Raw genomic sequence first — 18,405 nt, forward strand, 5'->3', positions numbered from 1 at the left:
TTATGCCTTCTTATATTGATTGCAACAGGTAAAGTTATTCCTTTGCAAAGTCCTATCAGTCTTTTGCAAACATCAAGTTTAATTAGGTTTTATGAATACAGATCTTAGCATGATGTTCTCCCATGTGTCCCATAGATGGCAGTGTGGCTTTCTGTGTTGTTCCCAGGAAGAGATCTATTGTATTTCTAATTGTTTCCAGTGATTGTTCTGCATTCCTGACTGATTACACTGTCCTCTTATTTAACATAGTTAAATAAAATAACAAATATAACATTGTATCATCCTAGTTAAAAAGACAGAGAACTCATGAGCCTCAGTTATAGGGATCTTCTCTCTTTAAGCAAATGCTTGTTGGACTAAAAAGTCAGTCTGTGACTTTCATGTAATTTAACAGGCTGTTAGAATGTATGTCAGATGTACACGCACACTGTATGTGCCAGTTCCCATGGCTCTGTATGATATGTGATACTGCAAGTTGCCTTATTAGCCAGCTGCTGGCAGAGTAAACTAACTTGTGTTTTTCCACAGTACATTATAGGCTTGTAGGAGGGGGAACTGAGTCCCCTAAAACTCTTAAGAGGTTGGAATTAGGGCTTATTCATGTTGCCTTGGTTGTAATTGAGTTAAACTCTAATCCAAGAGTAGTTTGAGGGTTCTGTTAGCTATAGGAGTGGGTAGCCCTACCCTCTCCTTTGGCATTCAAACCATTACCTGGTAGCATCAGTGACCTTTTGTGTGATTATGTTACAGCAGAGTTTGTTCCATGGGGCCTGTCTGATCCACTGTAAGTCATTGCTTGGTTTCTGGTTGGAATTTGTAAAGAATTCTTCCAGGGCTGACCTGTGGGAACGCAGAGGATGTTGGGGTTTGTAGTTTATAAATAATTAAAGGTAATTTTTGTTTTTGCCCCCCTTACGGGGGTCATTTTGTCTGTCCTCCTTAGCTCATGGTGAATTATTCAACCTTGTCAGCCTGTAGTTTGTAGCCCCTTTCCATTTGAGTTCCTACCATTGGGACCAGCTATATAGTTTGGAATGCACTGAGCAAGAAAATATGAAAATATATAAAAGTATAATGAAATGTAATTTGTGGTTTAATTGAGGACCTTTGGGGATTTTGTTTACCTTAAAAACCGTAAAAACCGTAAAAACCGGTGGCCTGCATAAACTGCCGAACTAAAAATCCCAATGCTGCCAGCTATCTTGCTTGTAAAAATTAGAAGGAAAACATTAAGACAGAGTGTATTAAGGGCCACCATCATGAAAACAATTAAAAATTACTAATTACTGTGCCTCATATTGTCTGTTGGTAGTTGGGAATTTCACTTTAGTAACAGGGATAACTGGGCCACACCCTACACAGCATGGGCACCAATTTTGTGTGGTCCCAGCCCATAGTTTAAGTACCACTGTCTTAAACAGGATTATTAGCAGAGTGATCAAGATTAGAACACTTAGCAAGGCGGTGGAAGCAACTCCACTGCAGCTAATAATTATGGAAGTCAATGAAAACCCATAATAGCTTAAATGGTATCATGTTAACCTGAAAATAAAATGTTGCATAAGGAAAAAAACTAATTTTAAACAACTTGCCAATATACATTCATTAGAAATTATCAATGATTTTAAAGTTATTTGCTGCCCGGTGATGACTTCTAAAACAATGTAGCAGAAGCCAGCATACCCCAGAAGAAGTCAGACTTCTGCTACATTGTTTCAAGGGACAGAACCAGAAGTTCAGGAAGGGGGACACAGGCATTGCTTTAGGTTGCAATAACCTCTGCAAATGTTTAATGAATGTATATTGGAAAGTTGCTTAGAATTACATTTTTGTTCATTAGTCAAAAATCATTTTTTTGGGTTTACAGTCCGTATATTAGAATGCATGGTTTGTGCCAAAGCAACTGATTTATGTATAAAGGAAGGAAATCTTTAAAGAGATACATTGTGTGAGGGACACATTGTTGGGAATAACAGTGAAGGGGAGGAAAGCGTTACAGAGTGGCACAAGGAACGGAGCCATTCCCCCTTTTTGGATCCTATTCAGTTTCCTTTTAGAGGGCTAATTGCTTGTCATTTTCCCTGGACGTTTACATTCCAGCAGGCAGCTCTGAGACAACACTCGGCTGTGTGTTGAGAGAGCCGCGCTCACTTGCTCGCTGGAGAATCTCCCTCTCTCCTGCAGCCTAATGTGGCTGTGAGAACCCAGGCAGTGTCCCAGTGCCGCTCGCTTACGTCCCATCTGGAACAAATAAGACATGCCCCAACCTTATTCATTGCAGGACCAATCAGGAAGCCAAAGTATGTGGAGAGTCCCAGAGTGCCGGGAGACGCTGTTGCAATGCCATTGAGGAAAGTCTCGGAGCTGCCGGATCCCATGCAGAATGGTGAGTTATTTTTTGTACTTACTGTCGTTACACATTAACCACTATAAAATGCTGGTGAGGCAAATACTGGGCGGGGCAATGCTTATGGTTGAGGCTCATGGCTAAGGAGGAGAAAAGCTTGCATGGCACTGATGGGAAGAATTTGGGCATAACTCCAGAGACATAAATCCTGGGATACTTGCTGAACTACAGTTTCCAGGATCCTCTGATAAACAAGATCCAGTGTTTTTCAGCAACAAATACAAGTTGTCGTTTAACCCCATGCATACTGTTTACGGCGTTGGTGCCACATGGTTAATTTCTTTACCCATGGAGTTTTGTGCCGGTGCACCGGTGTTTGCTAACTTGCGGCTGTTATTCTTGCACATTGCTGGCCCCATTCATGGCTCATTGTGAGGGAAACTAGATTTTCCTGTCAGGGCACTGGGAGGGGGCAGTAACATTAACCACTGTACAAATTAAAAGCTTTTCACAGTTGCCTCGATGAAGCCGGCCACATGTGCCTCATGGTTCCCATTCGTACCAGCTTCTAAGGCACCTGTTACTGGGAGCCTTGCATGCTTTCAAATAGTCATGTGTCAAGGTTAACCCTTCAGCTGCTCCTTGGATATAGCAGTTAACTGGGCTGAACTGAATTGGCAATGGGAGCTAACACTTTCTCTATATTCTTAAAGGGCAACACCACTCAAAGACTATTGCGTTGGACAGTGAACTAAAATGTAATTCTTAGCAACGTTGAATATACTGTACATTCATTCAAAATGCATAATGGGGTTAAAGTTACTTGTAAATGTATTGCCAATTGAAATATGCATTTTTTTCACTTTTGTTCTCTGCAATGTAGCAGAAGTGTCTAGGTCTGTGTACTGAACCCTGTAACATTGTTTGTCTGCATATGCTATTGGTTATGATATGGGTAATGTTATTCCTTATGAATACAGCCCTGCAAACACAGGTAGCACTGCATTCATGGGGCCGTGCAGTCTTTTTTGGAGCAAAAAGACCAGTGGCAGTTCTGAGAAGTGCAGAGCCCTACACTTGGTAAATGACCCCTAATGTTCATGTTCTCTTTCTTTCTCGCTCCTGCTTCTACGGAGGCTTGAAGTAGAAGAAGTGCACACTTTCCCTTTAATCCTGTGTAGTCACAAATACAACAGCTGTCACTGACTGCATCCTCCTGTATATTTGCATGCACCAAATCCATCATGCTTGGGTTCAGCTGAATCCTTCACAAAGCATTTGTCTGGATGCACTGTAAAGGAACTAATGCTATGTCTCATATTAAGGTTAATTTAAATTCCATCACACTCACTTCCTGTTGTGCAGTATTTGGAGATAATCAAGATTCTAACAGGAAGTGAGGAATGCATGGAAAAACTGCTTCTTACAGCCTACAGGGAAAAAAAGATCAATTGAGAGATGGAGATGGTGACAACACTAAATAACTATATAAATCTATAGATTTCTATATTGTTATACTGTATGGCAGTCTATATAAAGGGTATATATTTGTTCATCACTTACATCTCTCTGGGGGCTGCGACAATCTGGGACAATGAAATATGAAATATCAGCCGGTGACTGGCGGGAGGATCCTTAATCTGTGTGGCCTCTTTGAAGTTCCTTTTTCCTGGGGTTAATGAATTCCGCTTTGTAAGCTGGAGCTCAGGCCAACTTCTCCCGATCTGACAGGAAAGCAGACGTCATTGGGATAGGACTAATGAATGTGTATGTAGTAGCAGGACGGGACAAGACTCGCAATGAGCCTGCTACAGCTCCTGTGCAAGCAGCCTGCCCTTGGCGGCATCTCAATTAGAAGGAAGCGCATACCTTCAGATGGGAATGGAATCTTCCTCTCTGTGCATATTAAGTACTGCTAGACAGGACGTGCACACTTAATTGCTGTGCAGCAGCCCTAAAGCCTGATTTGTAATTAAATAATTGTTTAATGTAACAGATAAAGAAGTGCTCAGAATATGTGCTTTCTTTAAATAGGGCTCCCTTTAAGGCCATATAAACAGAAAATAGAATTATACCTGAAATGTAAAATGTAATTTCAAGCAAGTTTCCAATACACATTAATTAACAAAAAATGCAGTGGTTTTTAAAGTTAATTTGTAAATTTGTAAATGTAATTGCAGCTGAAAACTGTGTCTGTCTGTCTGTTTTCTGTGTCTCTTAAAACATTGTAGCAGGAGTTTGCCTTGTATGTTTCTTCACAGGTGTGTTAATCAGCTGACTTCCGCTACATTGTTTCAAAAGTCACAACCACCAGAGCAAAGAATAGACATGGACTGATGGATACTTCCTTAATAGCAGTTACATTTACAGCTGTCTGGAATGTACCATGCAACTGTGGTTAGGGTTGCGGGTAAATCACCAGCTCATGTCAGTATTACAAATTTACCAGCAATGTGCTTTTCCCTCATATCCCTGAGCTGTTTCACTACCAACCCAGTATATAAGGCCCTTCACACCACATATAGCTGCCGACTCCCCGGCCCTGATCCACTCATTCCCATCACCTCTCCCCTTATGCAAGTAAACTTTTCCTGGAAAGAAAGGCAGGTCTGTACATTCAGAACCATTGCATATAGCAGCGCCAGTTTTAAAGCAGAGCACTTATTTTTTTTGTTTTACCTCTGCCAGAAAGTGTTGTTGCAGTGTAGTGCAGCTGTCTGCCATTATTGTGAATATGCTTAGATGCCTCACTACAGGTCTGTCTATGGGATTCTGGGAACTGTAGTTCATGAACAGAGATCCCCAACCTTTTTTACCCTTAAGCCGCATTTAAAAGTAAACAGAGCCGGGGAGCAACACAAGCATGAGAAAAGCCTCTGGGGATGCCAAATAATGGCACCAATTGGCTATTTGGTAGCACTGTGTGAACTGGCAGCCTACAGGAGCTAATGTTTGGCAGTAGGCTTATTTTCAATGCAACCAAAACTTACCTACAAGCCAGTAATTCAAAAATAAGCACCTGCTTTGGGGCCAACATCCAAGGGTTTGGTGAGCAACATGTTGCTCACGAGCCACTGGTTGGGGATCACTGAACTAGAACATTGAAAGCTTTCTAACTGCTTAGGTTTCCAGGTATTGGCATTTTTGCTGGAATAGTAAGACCATGATTAGAGTTCTGTGGCATAGCGGATAATGCAGGGCACTCATGGTAGAATTCGTACTGGGGTGATGCAGAATGCTTGGCAGTGTTACTATATCCAAGCGCATCCCAGTTACTCAGCTTGTGAAGGCAGTGATAATATATTTCTTAGTTGGAAGAGAAATGTGTAAAGATTAATAATCACAATTAACACTTAGACTTAATGTGTGGATTGACCTGGAATTATTTTGTGATCTTTGCCACATTTGCTGCTATGCCATCCACCAGTCATTGGCACTAAGTGGGTGTTCCATTTGCTAAATTTAGTAAGTCAGTTATTTAGCAAATCTAGAGGCCTATGTTTAGACGGACTCCACTGTCGTGCATGTGTGTTTGTGTGTTGGGCTGTGTAGATGTGCTGTGTTTGAGTCTGTATTACTTTATCTGCATACAGTATATGATATGGAAAGGTTGGCTCCCTAATAAAAGGACTGCATCTGCCCTGATTGTGCAATCGTCCTTAACCCATATGGTGATACTTTGTGTGTTTTCTACCCCTCAGAAGAAGCTCTTGAGAAAAAATTGGGCTGTTCCCCTGCAGCGCAAGAGCTAATGACACGCTTGGGATTCCTGCTTGGAGAAGGGATTCCAGCCACTACCAAAGGTCCCATGGATGAGAAGGCTGAAAATATGGTGAGTCCAGAATACTGATCATAGTGCATGCATGCACAAACACACATAAGCAAGCTTCGTCAATGTACACTCTATTTTGAATGCAAATCTAAACAGATCTGTGATATTTTCTCTCACCTAAGACTTTCTTAAACAAATAATGGTCAGTGTACCCCTTTTTCTATCATGAACTCAATGAATCGGACTTGTGCCAATCATACTTTTTGCCTGGATTGTGCAAGATATTGAAACCACTATATAACTTCCTGTCCAATCTGCTAAGTCACCTTTTGAAGAGTAGAGTAGGTAGTAAAACAAATTACCAGTCCTCTGCATAATGAGCTACTTCTTATCTCAAAGCCTAATAAAGGGCATGGGTTACAGAAGGGAGAGGATTGTTTATATAGGGCTAAATTAAAGTGCAGTGCTTTATTATAGCAAAAATTAGGAAAATATGTTTCTATATTAATTCTCAACACATCCATATAGTAATAGCTAATAGTTATTTAAACACCTGCCTTGTGTCAGGATATCCCCAAAGGCTGCCTTATACCCTTGAGTGTGTATACTATATATAAATTCTATACTATTTATACAGTATATAAATTATTTTTTACATTGTGCGTGTTATACAGGTAAATTAATGAAATAACTATCTTTATAGATTTAGAAGCCTGAATTTACTAACTTTTATGTAAACCTACTCAAAACATCTCAAAAATATGAGCCAAAATGAAAATATTTAGTGGCCATGGTATTGAAATTGCAGTTTTCTTGGTCAGGCCATAAGAATGGAAGCTATTGAACGCACATGTCACTATGTAAAAAGCATACATAATATACCTAGATCCCGTGCCTTGTGTCATGCAATAAAATTGCTTTTTTGCTACAGTGTACAGTATCAAGTCACGGAATAAGCCCTTGCTCAACATTGACGAACAGTACAGCGTCTCCTTCCACTGCCAGCCCTTGTTCAACCCTAAACAGCTGCATCAGTAAGACAGCTGCCAATAAAACCAGTCCTGGTGGAACCATCAGCAGTCCCAGCTCCACACTGGAAAGCAAAGACAGTGGTATCATAGGTAAGCAGTTTAGTAACATGATATACTACCTCCATGTCCCCGCACCTTGAGATTTCCTTTGTCCCATTTAAAATGAGCCCATTGTATAGGGCTTTACTTCTATCACTGGCTGGAGCCTTTCTAGCAATTTCGGAAAGATTACAGGGGTATTTTCTTTTTTTTATTCTTTCCCACATGCCATTTTGTACATAGCAACTATCTAAGAGGTCTCAGGAGAGGGGATCACTTACTTTCACATGCCGGGTAAGTGAACTTGAACTGCAGAGGTTAAAGATTTCACTGAACATGGGATGATACTAGAATCAGTCACCATGGTCATGGTATATAGTATCCATTGCCTTTCTCAGCCTTACTGTTTATTCATGTTAATATAAGGATTCTGAATCAGGATAAGGTCTGAACCAAGAGTTTCCATTCTGCACCCCTCTTTTGTTGGTATGCAAGTCTCAGCAACCTCCAACAGCTGTAAGCTACATACTGTATCTGCTGGAATACATGCACTGGACACCCTTGTTATGAAGAAAAGGGAAGAGCCTCATTTCAGCTCCCCAAGCAGAGTAAATATGACCATACACATACCAAATTGTTTATGTTTGTTTATTGGTGCTTGAATGGGGGCCCACCAACCAATATCCATGTACTATGGAAGTTGGTGTGTTTGGAGACAGGTCTCCGTTCTTGCTGATCTTATTGCATACAGTATGTGGTGTGTGTCAGAATTTTATTGCAGGGGAGTCCAGTCGATTGTTGATACACCACTCTTTCCTATAGAAAACTGTGTGTGTGTGGGTGCAAAGGGAAACTGTGATATATTTCACAAAACTGGTTATTTTCAAACCGTTTTTGGGGATGCACAGGACATTTTTCAGCAGGGTACTGATATTTCTTGTTGCCTACAAGGAAAATGCCATAAATAAGTTTATCTTCTTTGCATAATGCCTAGACCTTAGCAAATATTCCATGGCTCTCTCTAAGGCATATTTGTACCCCTTCATTAGTTGGTATAATCTGTCCAGCTCCGACTGAACCTGAAGTATTAATGCTGGTTGCTGTACCATGGCACACATAGTAGTTGAAGAGTTTGATGAAGTTCAAGCGTTTGCTAAAAATAAATTGTGATAGAATGCTGTGGGAAATGAATTCCTGGCTCTGATTCCTACATCACCACTTATTTCCCACCAACGTTCTCTCCCTGTATTTGCATTAATGTTTAAGGGAACCAGAAATCCAGATTGGTTCTTATACACACAAAAAGATCAGTTCCACGGAGTAAGCAGTCAGGTCTTTGTAGGGAGAAAAAAATCTAGACAACTGCATGATCGTAAAATCCTTGAGTCAATTGTGGTGAAACCATAGGAAATAAAATGCAGAGGATTATCTTCCCAGACGAGCTAAAGGGAAGATTATGTGCTGGGATTTGGTTTGTGGAGCTGTTTTTTAATACATTAAAATTATTTGTGTCAGTGGTAAAAAGAACAGAAAGAGGGTCCATGTCTCTATAGGCTTTCAGGAGGCAGGAAATGTCGCTGCCAAGTTCTGCTTTTCATCAAAAATTGTGACCATTGTATTTGGGACAAAATACACACACACACACTTTAGAAATTTTATATCATAGATACAGGTAAATCTCAAGGCACAGCCTTCATCAATCACTAAAATGAACAACATATATACAGTGTATTAGCGTTCCTGTACCCGACAGAAGACAAGATTTTCGCCAGGTTTGCCGCCTGCTGTGCCTTTCAAAAGAGTTAAAGGGGTTGTTCACCTCTGAGTTAACTTTTAGTATGACCCACAGAGGGATTTCTGAGACAATATGCAGATGGTTTTCAATTATTATTATAAAAAATAAATAATGAGGGCCAACTGAAAGGTTGCTTACAATTGGCCATTCTGTAACACACCAAAAATTAACTAAAAGGCGAACCACCCCTTTACGTTTACTATACACGGGCCAACCATGTACCCTCTATGCCTGACTGACCCACTGGTAGAATAGAATGTATGCAGCGCATACGAAGAGACATAGACAGTATGGCCACTTTCCTATTGTTCTGTTCATTCATGCAAAGCGCACCAACGATCAGAATAACAGGAAGTGGAGAGAAGTTGCAGTTCCTGTTCACTTCCTCATCTGCTGATGCACTACAAACTGGTCCACATGATACACCACCAGATGAAATTATTAAACTTGACTGATACCGGAACCAGACAATATCCATAGTACATAGATATTGGTCAGGCTCACCTACAGCAAACTTTCTTGTTGACGATTTTGGGGGTTGTAGTTTTAGAAGAGTTGGACATCTGTAATGTGAAGTTCCAGAATCAAAAGAAGATCATTGTCTCTAGTTTCATGTCTGGGATTACTTTGGGAAATATACTATATTATATATATATATATAATTATATTATATTATGATCTGTAAAAACGAAATTCACTGAAAAAACGGTGTAAAAAGCTGTGTGAAATAAATGGTCGAATTTATCAAGATGTGTCTAACTTTTACACCATGTAAATGCCAGATTTGCCGGCATTATTTTACATTGCTTCCAGCAAAATTACTCTAAGAATAAAACTGTTTTTTACATGGTGAATCCAGGAGATGTGTGGTGTATTATCCCGCTGTTTTGGCTAATAAATATGACCTTTAACTGTGCCCTGGATGTTAAACTGACTGCAGGTGCTGGCAGTTACACCTCTTGGCAGCAGGGAGGGGCAGGGTTTGGCATGCCCGAACTATGGAAACGGGGGTGTTATTAAAAGCCAACTAATGCTGCAGGACCAGTAGAGCAAGCATGTGCTTTTATGCGTGATTAGGTATTAAATTACATTATACTCTGCTCTATGCTTTCTGAGAGGAACAATTTTTGATGGACTCTTCTAACTCTGCTGACTGCTGATTTGTGTGTACTAGAATTCTGCCATTGGTACAAGAAGTGAATAGAGCAAGCACCTCCCTTTATTTAAAGTGTTAGTTCACCTTTATATCAGCTTTGAAATTTGCAATTGGTCTTCATTTTCTCTTTTTGTGTTTTTAAATTATTTAGCTTTTTGCTTAGCAGCTCTCCAGTTTGTAATTTTACTAGATATTCGGTTACTAGGGTTAAATCTACCCAAGCAATAGTTTGAATGAGAGACTGGTAGATGGATAGGACAGGGTCTGAATAGAAAGATAAGCTGGAAAAAGGCAGAGGAAAGCAAATCATTCAAAAACTATAAAACAAAAAGACCAACTGAAAAGTTTTTAAGAATACAACATTCTGTAATACACAGAAAGATAACTACCCCTTCCTGTGCATAAGTTTAAAGAAAGCTTTAAAGGATCAGTAACATCAATTTTTTTAAAAAAAACAATTTGTTAGTATAGAACAGAAAAAAAACCACAATGACATATTAAACTTTTAAATCAATAAGTCTTTATAAAGAAATAACTTACTGAAACTCCGCTTGCGCTCCTCTTCAGAAAAGGCGACACAGTGATGATCCATCATGCGGCACTCAATTTCTCCTCCCTGGCTATCTCCTATATGGTTATACTAAACAGAGTATGCTGATTGGAATAAGATTCCAGGGTATATATCCACAAATATTTTTGTATAGGTCATTTTGAATTTAGAAAGCCAATCGGATGCCGAAGGCGAAACACCTTCAAGGAAAACGAAAATATGGCAAGTCCAGTTGAATTGAGTCATTACTATAGATATTCCCACATAAGCAGATGAAACAAGCTCACTGACCTGTGCTGCTGCTGAAACAATAATTTGTAAATAAAAAGTTATTATTAGGTTATACTTTCCCTTAAAAAGTTGCCATTCACCCTTAGGCCCTGAATGTTCAAACAACAAACTCGTGGGAATTATTTTTGAGTAGAAGCATATTCCTCCTGAACTGCCTTTTAGCCCAAAGGCTGACAGCCCTGCAAGCTTCATACATATGTATGTTAAAGCGGCAGCCATAATAATATTTATTTACATTGGTGTGAAGCAAGGCAGGTTGCACTGCTAGGGAGGAGGGGAACTATGCGCTAGGTTTTGTAGCAGGGTGACTACATGATAATGTTAGTGCTGGTTGCATCACTCCTGTATAACAGGTATTAAATCAAGTCACAACAGAATTTAAACCACTAACAACCTGCTCCGAGTAGCACGGCATATGACTGCCTCCAATTGCTTTACTGCATCTGACTCTGAGTTAAAGGACTTTCAATAAGCAGCCATAGCTTCTAAACACACATCCAGCAAGTAAATGGCAGCTGTTCAACTGTTTCTGTTCATTAAAATCAGTTTTCCCTTCGCCCTTCAGCAACCATCACAAGTTCCTCTGAGAATGATGACCGCAGTGGATCCAGTCTGGAGTGGAGCAGGGATAGCAGCTTAAGAATCGGGTCCCATCACCAGGGGATGATTCATGAGCGGAGAACAGATAATTGCTCACCCGTAGTGGAAGAAGAAACCTGTGCAACGGTGGACTGTTTAGCAAAGATCGATGTTCCTCATGCAGAAGGCCCAGTTTCTTACGTGCAGAACTCCAGTTCCTTGGTGATGCAGCGGCCCAACTCTGTAGCAGGTAATATGAATGTATATACCAGTTCATTGAACCAAACTCTTATTAGTTCCTCTATCCTTAAATGTATCCTTATATGCAACAATCTGTATTCTTAATAACACCTGACCTCTCTAGTGCTGCTTTGAGAACATTTTGTAAGAATTTCTTGCCTGCCTGACAGCTGGAGCAAGATAATAAATCCTAAAGGTTGATGGGGGTCATCATCCAGGTGATGCACTTTTTTATAAGATTATGTGACAAAAGGATGTTGCTCTTATTACACAAATACTGTAGTTGTGGCACTTGGGGGCCAAGTTCTGCTTTTTTGCCATGTGCCACAATGCTGCCTTCTATAGTGTTAATGACCTGAAAGCATCAACATAGCATTTGGCAAATTGGATCTCCAATGTTGGTGTTGACCCTTTGGGGGGGATCGTTAATTAACATGGTAGTCATTTCGCCATGCACTGATATGCTCTCCGTTTGACAAAGGCTCTAAGCATGTATTAAGAAAGCATGGTATTCTGCAGGATATTGTACAAATAAATGCAGAAATATAAGAAGAGACACAATTAGGATGTCAGTTAATTTATGCTTTTAGCTTACAGTAGAGCAGTTGCCCGATAGGCTGGATTCCTCATTACAGTAAGTAAGTCAGAAAGGTTAGGAATACAGAAATGTGTGTGTGTGTGTATGTATATATATATATATATATATATATATATATATATACATACATACATACATACATACATACATACATACATACATACATACATACATACATACATACATACATACAGGGGTGCTTCGCAGTTGAGGCTGTCGCCCCACTAGGTACCAGGGGCAGTAAAAATGCTGCTGCCTCAGGCGGTGGAGGGGCCAGGATCGATATATATATATATATATATATATATATATATATATATATATATATATATATATATATATATATATATATATACACACACACACAAACTGTACGATAAACTGTAATATATGGACCAAAAAAAAAAGTCCAGACACTTGTTTATATGGGTAACAAAAAAGATTTTACCACATTATCTTGCAACGTTTACTCAAATGAAAGTATACAGATCATTTTCCCGATTAAGTCCCCTAGGCTGTAATGTCTGCAATGTGTGAATCCAAAATTTCTCCCTCTTTTGGAGTTGTAAGAGTCTGTTGCCCATCCCACTTTCTATGACAAGAAACCTGAGTGATGCTGGTGTATGTTGTGTTGAATGAGCAGGAACATGTAACTTCAGCACCTCTTTTCTTATGGTCGATTTATGTTGGCTGATTCTATCACAAATCGGTTGTATGGTCTCACCTATATAGGCAAGGCCACACTCTTACAACTCCAAAGGAGAGATTTTGGATTCACACATTGCAGACATTACAGCCTAGTGGACTTAATCGGGAATATGATCTGTATGCTTTCATTTGAGTAAATGTAATTAGTGAGTTAACTGTGGGGTAGAATTGTGACTATGCTCAACATGACACATTCCACAAAATATGGTTCTTGTTATAGAATATTGTTCTTATTGGAAAATGTATCCCTGATGGCAAAAGATATATAATGATATTTATTGCCATAATGAATGTCTCTTATATGTTAGAATATTGTACTTTATGTAAACTATATTATATGTTATAATTGCTTGTGGGATGATCCTTGTAATGGGAGAGGTGTGTTCATGTTAATGGATTGCCTTTATATAGGATATGATGTCATTATGATGCTTGACCCAAACAAGTGCCTGGACTTTTTCGTTCGATATATACCAATTCCAAAAATTAGTTGCACACTGGAGTTTAAGTATATATTAAAATACATACTTTATTAATTACATAAATTAATAAATGTAATTAATAAAGTATGGATTTTTAATATTTCCTTAAACCCCAGTGTGCTCCTAATTTTTGGAATTGGTGGATAATACAGCTAACTCGTCAATCGGTTGCAGTTGCCTGGGTGCAATAAGCCCAAAAATTAAGTGGAGGAATGAAGAAGATCGCACTCTCAGGACTTATCAAATCGAATAAAGGTGTTTATTTAGGTAACAAAAAACAACTAACTTTGTTTTCCGAAGTCGCCCGAAGTTTCCTTGTGAGGCAATTACGGGCGACTTTGGAAAATGAAGCAATCCGTGTGCCTGCCCCCAGGCAATTTACATGCTAGCCGGTGGAAGGCAGATCGGGGAGATTCTCCCCGAATCTGCCCGTGTGGCCAGACTCTAAATGTTTTGTTTGACTTCCCGTCTCGTAGCTACACATGGCGCATTGCTCATAGTTGGATACATATTGCTATTGCAGCTGGCCATGTTCTACACCTTTTAAGCAGAATTTCTGATCTGTGCACAACTTATTGACTCTCCTCCTGAGTTAACATACAGTTCATAATAAGAAAAGGGAAGATACAGTACACAGATCTTTGAAAGGGCATATACTTACAAACCACATGAAAGTGCGGCCCTGTGTTTTTCATTCATGTATTTGCTGACTGATGAATAGGGAACTGAATCTCTTGTATCCCTTGGCATCCAGATACATGTGGCATTTCCCTGTGGCTGAGATGGTGGGCACAGCATGTTGGCTGTTATATCAGACAGCTGGGTGACAGTTTTTTTTAATATCTTGTTATGCCTAAGGCTCAATTTTTTCCGACCAACATTCTGCTTGCATTTGGGAGAGCTTAATATTTTTTGTATACTAATTTTCTTGCATTCCTTCAGGATGAGCCAGCAGCACTGATCTGGTGTCTCTTTAGGGAGGGGAACATAGCGATGGGAACTGAGTAGGTGTGGGCTGTGCTGTTTGTTTTCTCTATAGCTTGCTGGCTTTAGAGCAGCAGCCGAGGCATGTATCTTGCTGAGTGCACTTTGTGTACAGGGAGGAGAAATATTTCTGGTGTTGGACCCCTCCATCAGGTCTGAGCTCAAGCACATTGATCCTATGACAGAATAGGTACAAACCACTAGGCAGCCTTCTGTAAGTGGCTGGCTCATGGCTGCTAGTTTTATGAGTCAAGCCAAGGATAAGTGAGGTGTCTAAAACCCAAAAAACATTGAACTCCAATCCATAAGGTTAGGGTACAAAATGTAATTTGAACACAAAGTATATGTTCTTTATATCTGAATTTACATGTCTGAGTTGGAGATTCCATGTTTCATTCCTTGGGTATAAATGTTTCTGAGCACAAGATGTTGATATTTAATTGCTGTCAATGGAGAAAGTCCTTTATCACTCCTGTTTAGTTGCAAATAAACCATGTCATTGAGAATGCGTGTCAGAGGAAAGGAGCAGAAAAGGAAGCTAAAACCTTCTTTTAGATTGGTTGTAATTGCTCTTTAAATGTTACAGGTGTGTTCTGTGATGTTTGGCTGCATCTTGGCTATACAGTCTTTCCTTATTGACATAATGCAGTGATTGTGGTGCCAGGTTTTGGAGCTGTAACAGGTTTTTACGACTATAGGTACAGAACTTGTGGTGGACAAAAATGGATAAAGTCGATGTTTCCCTTTATCTAGAGACAAGCAAGGCCTCAGCTGATGCAGAACAACGTATGACTGACTTTGCCAGATCATTGAAATGACATCTCTTTGGCATGCATTCAACCTGTCAGTCCCCAACCATCCGGTTTAACTGCCCTTAATGCTCCAGAATTGTACAGGGGATACATTAGTCTTCTCTTATTTCAAATCTGACAACAAGGTCAGCAATACATAGCATGAAATACATTGCCCTTCTCCTCTTACTGTTTGTTCAGTAATTCCATATTGTGAAAATGCAGCCAAGATGAAACAAGCTTCAGACATGTATGATAAGGGTGTATTTGCAACATAAACCCAATTCACTATTTACCCTAAAATCGTCTGACTCCTGAGACTTGTTTTTTATTTTATTTCATTCAAATGTAATATAATCTGATTTCAAGAGCTTCAACAGTAATCCTTTAAAGTTTCATATTCCTTTTTATATAGGGAGACCAACCAGATCCCTATCCCTATAATCTGTAACCAGTTGATCCCTGGGTTTGTAGTTCCCAGTAGCTAGATGGCTGGGAGCAGTGGTGGATTAATGTCATTTGGGGCCCTAGGCTACATCTACACAGGACCCCCTTCTAGACTACTGCTGGGTCCAGATGTGTGCACCCAAGCTCTCTACGTTGGGTCGTGTTCATCTTGAGAATAAAATCTGTCCTCCGTTACAAATCATTTTAAGCATCCAGCCGCTGCATAACATATTTCTTTCATTTTCCCTTATCTAATCTTTTCATTGCAGGCCACCCACTGCTAGAAAAGCAGGAAACCAGATGTAAACAACTGTATTAATAATACTGCACAGGAGGGTATATAGGACACCTAATACATGCAGAGCTGTCTTTAGAGATTTCTTCAGCTTTGCATTGGAAGAGTGTGGGAAAGTTCAGTTATAAATATATCTCTTGGTCACCCAGGCTGCCCACCAGCACCTATAGTAGTGGGGATAATAGCCTCTGGGAAGGGACTGTGGCTGTGGAATAGCAGGTATAGTAGGGAGAGATGGTGCCTATAGTAACAGTGGGATAACAGTCTCTGGGAAGGGACTGTGGGATAGCAGGTACAGTAGGGAGAGATGGTGCCTATAGTAGCAGTAGGGATAATAGCCTCCAGGAAGGGACTGTGACTGTGGGATAGGTATAGTAAGGAGAGATGGTACCTATAGTAGCAGTGGGATAATAGTCTGTAGGACAGCAGGTATAGTAGGGAGAGATGGTGCTTATAGTAGCAGTGGGATAATAGTATCTGGGAAGTGACTGTGGCTGTGGAATAGCAGGTATAGTAGGGAGAGATGGTGTCTATAGTAACAGTGGGATAATAGTCTCTGGGAAGGGACTGTGGCTGTGGAATAGCAGGTATAGTAGGGAGAGATGGTGCCTCTAGTAGCAGTGGGGATAATAGCCTCTGGGAAGAGACTGCGGCTCTTGGAAAGCAGGGTTTGATTTATAGGATAGCTAAATATTAAAATGACATATGTACAGTTAGAATGTAATAAAACAGTTGGTTTGTTTTGATGTTGGGTTACTATAATTCCCTTAGTATGTTTCCGTTTCTATAGTAGCTAATCCATTGAGGTGCCTGCATCTGTCTACCAGTAAACCTCATAGAGTTCAAATGTTCCATTTATAGGAGTGCTTCTCCGTCTCACACAGAGCACTATTGTCAGGATAGATGTATTTATATAGGGAAACAGCTCTAAATTAACCTCAGCATTCTATTGTCTGCAACATTGCTGCCTACCACATCCTGTAAGTTTCTTTTTCCCTGTACATGGCCACTGTATCCCTTCGTATGTACTAACAGACTTTCTAAATACATACAAATTCATGGGCACATATTGCTGAATCAGCCTCACATTGCTTACAAAATGACCTTTATCATTTTAGCTGTGCTTTGTGCTTTACTCTGATGTTATTTTTAGGTATATGTATCTACCCCATAGAGTTCTTGGCCATTTAAAGTATTAACTTTAACAACGTTCTTGCTAGACCCTCAGCATATAGCAACATAACAGTTGCTACAGTACCCCTATGAGTCTATAAAATGTTGATAATGTGTCTACCACCAATGCAGGTAGAAGCAGAGATGCATTTTGTAGTATATTTCACGTTATAATTCATGTTATTTGCATTTACATTGCTGTACAAGTTTAAATTACCCTCTAATTTTGTATATGTGGCATTCCATATTTTACCATAAGAAGTCTGCTGTACAAATTAGCGCCAATAACATTCTATTTGCAGCCACAAGTTCGACCAAACTTGAAGACTTGGGTTACTTGGATGTTCAGAGAAATGTACCTTTGCGAACCTCAATCAGGATGCCCTGGAATAACACTGCAGGAACCCGAGTACAACAGGAGATCAAAGGTCAGTAAAATAGACCGTTTTTAGGCAAAATGAATAATTTTTTTTTACCAGAGAGACAGAACCAATTGCTTCTGAAAATATTCTACACAATTGCCTCATAGGCTATGGACAATGGTAAATAAACAGCTAAAGGGGCATGATATATGTATCCATTAAGGACTGAGTTCTGTATTGTTCCTAGATGGATCATTCAGTGCTTATTTATACCATTGTCTGATATAGAGCACAACCCTGAGGAACCCCAAGTATGGCCACCTATAGCCTGTGGTTTAGGTTAGGTTTACTTTTCCAGGGCTGGAAGTAATATGTATTCAGTTCACTGCTGATCCCTCCAGCACTCACAGGGTTACCCCTTCTGACACTGAAATAATTTTTATCTCCTTTGCAGCACGTTTTGTCCCCTACAAGCCACAGGACATTCTGTTGAAGCCCCTTTTGTTCGAGGTGCCAAGTATAACAACAGACTCAGTGTTTGTCGGGAGGGGCTGGCTCTTTCAAGAAATAGAGGAGAAGCTGAAAAGTGCTGAGCCGCCAGAGCATCGGGGAGTTGCAATTGTTGGTACCGTTGGATTCGGAAAGACTGCAATCATTTCCAAGCTAGTCGCACTCAGCTGCCATGGGACCCGCATGAGGCAGATTGCTTCCAACAGTCCCTCTTCGTCTCCCAGGAGTACGTTCAAAGTACAGTTTTATGGCGTA

General features: G+C 40.0%; 1 protein-coding gene across 4 annotated transcripts in view; it reads left to right on the forward strand.

Annotated features, from left to right (window-relative positions):
* LOC108701338 (protein TANC1) overlaps nucleotides 1-18,405 on the forward strand; it is a 134,884-nt gene that overhangs the window by 76,756 nt on the left and 39,723 nt on the right. For 3 of the 4 annotated variants that reach the window (XM_041577582.1, XM_018235801.2, XM_018235805.2), the window contains 6 exons: nucleotides 2,282-2,386; nucleotides 6,049-6,179; nucleotides 7,051-7,240; nucleotides 11,547-11,810; nucleotides 17,581-17,706; nucleotides 18,095-18,376. In XM_041577582.1, the coding sequence (XP_041433516.1) occupies nucleotides 2,282-2,386; nucleotides 6,049-6,179; nucleotides 7,051-7,240; nucleotides 11,547-11,810; nucleotides 17,581-17,706; nucleotides 18,095-18,376 (1,098 nt within the window). The remainder of the gene's footprint in view (nucleotides 1-2,281; nucleotides 2,387-6,048; nucleotides 6,180-7,050; nucleotides 7,241-11,546; nucleotides 11,811-17,580; nucleotides 17,707-18,094; nucleotides 18,377-18,405) is intronic. The other variant, XM_018235803.2, reaches the window with a different exon arrangement.

Source organism: Xenopus laevis, chromosome 9_10L, assembly GCF_017654675.1.
Source record: "Xenopus laevis strain J_2021 chromosome 9_10L, Xenopus_laevis_v10.1, whole genome shotgun sequence".
Lineage (NCBI taxonomy): Eukaryota > Metazoa > Chordata > Amphibia > Anura > Pipidae > Xenopus > Xenopus laevis.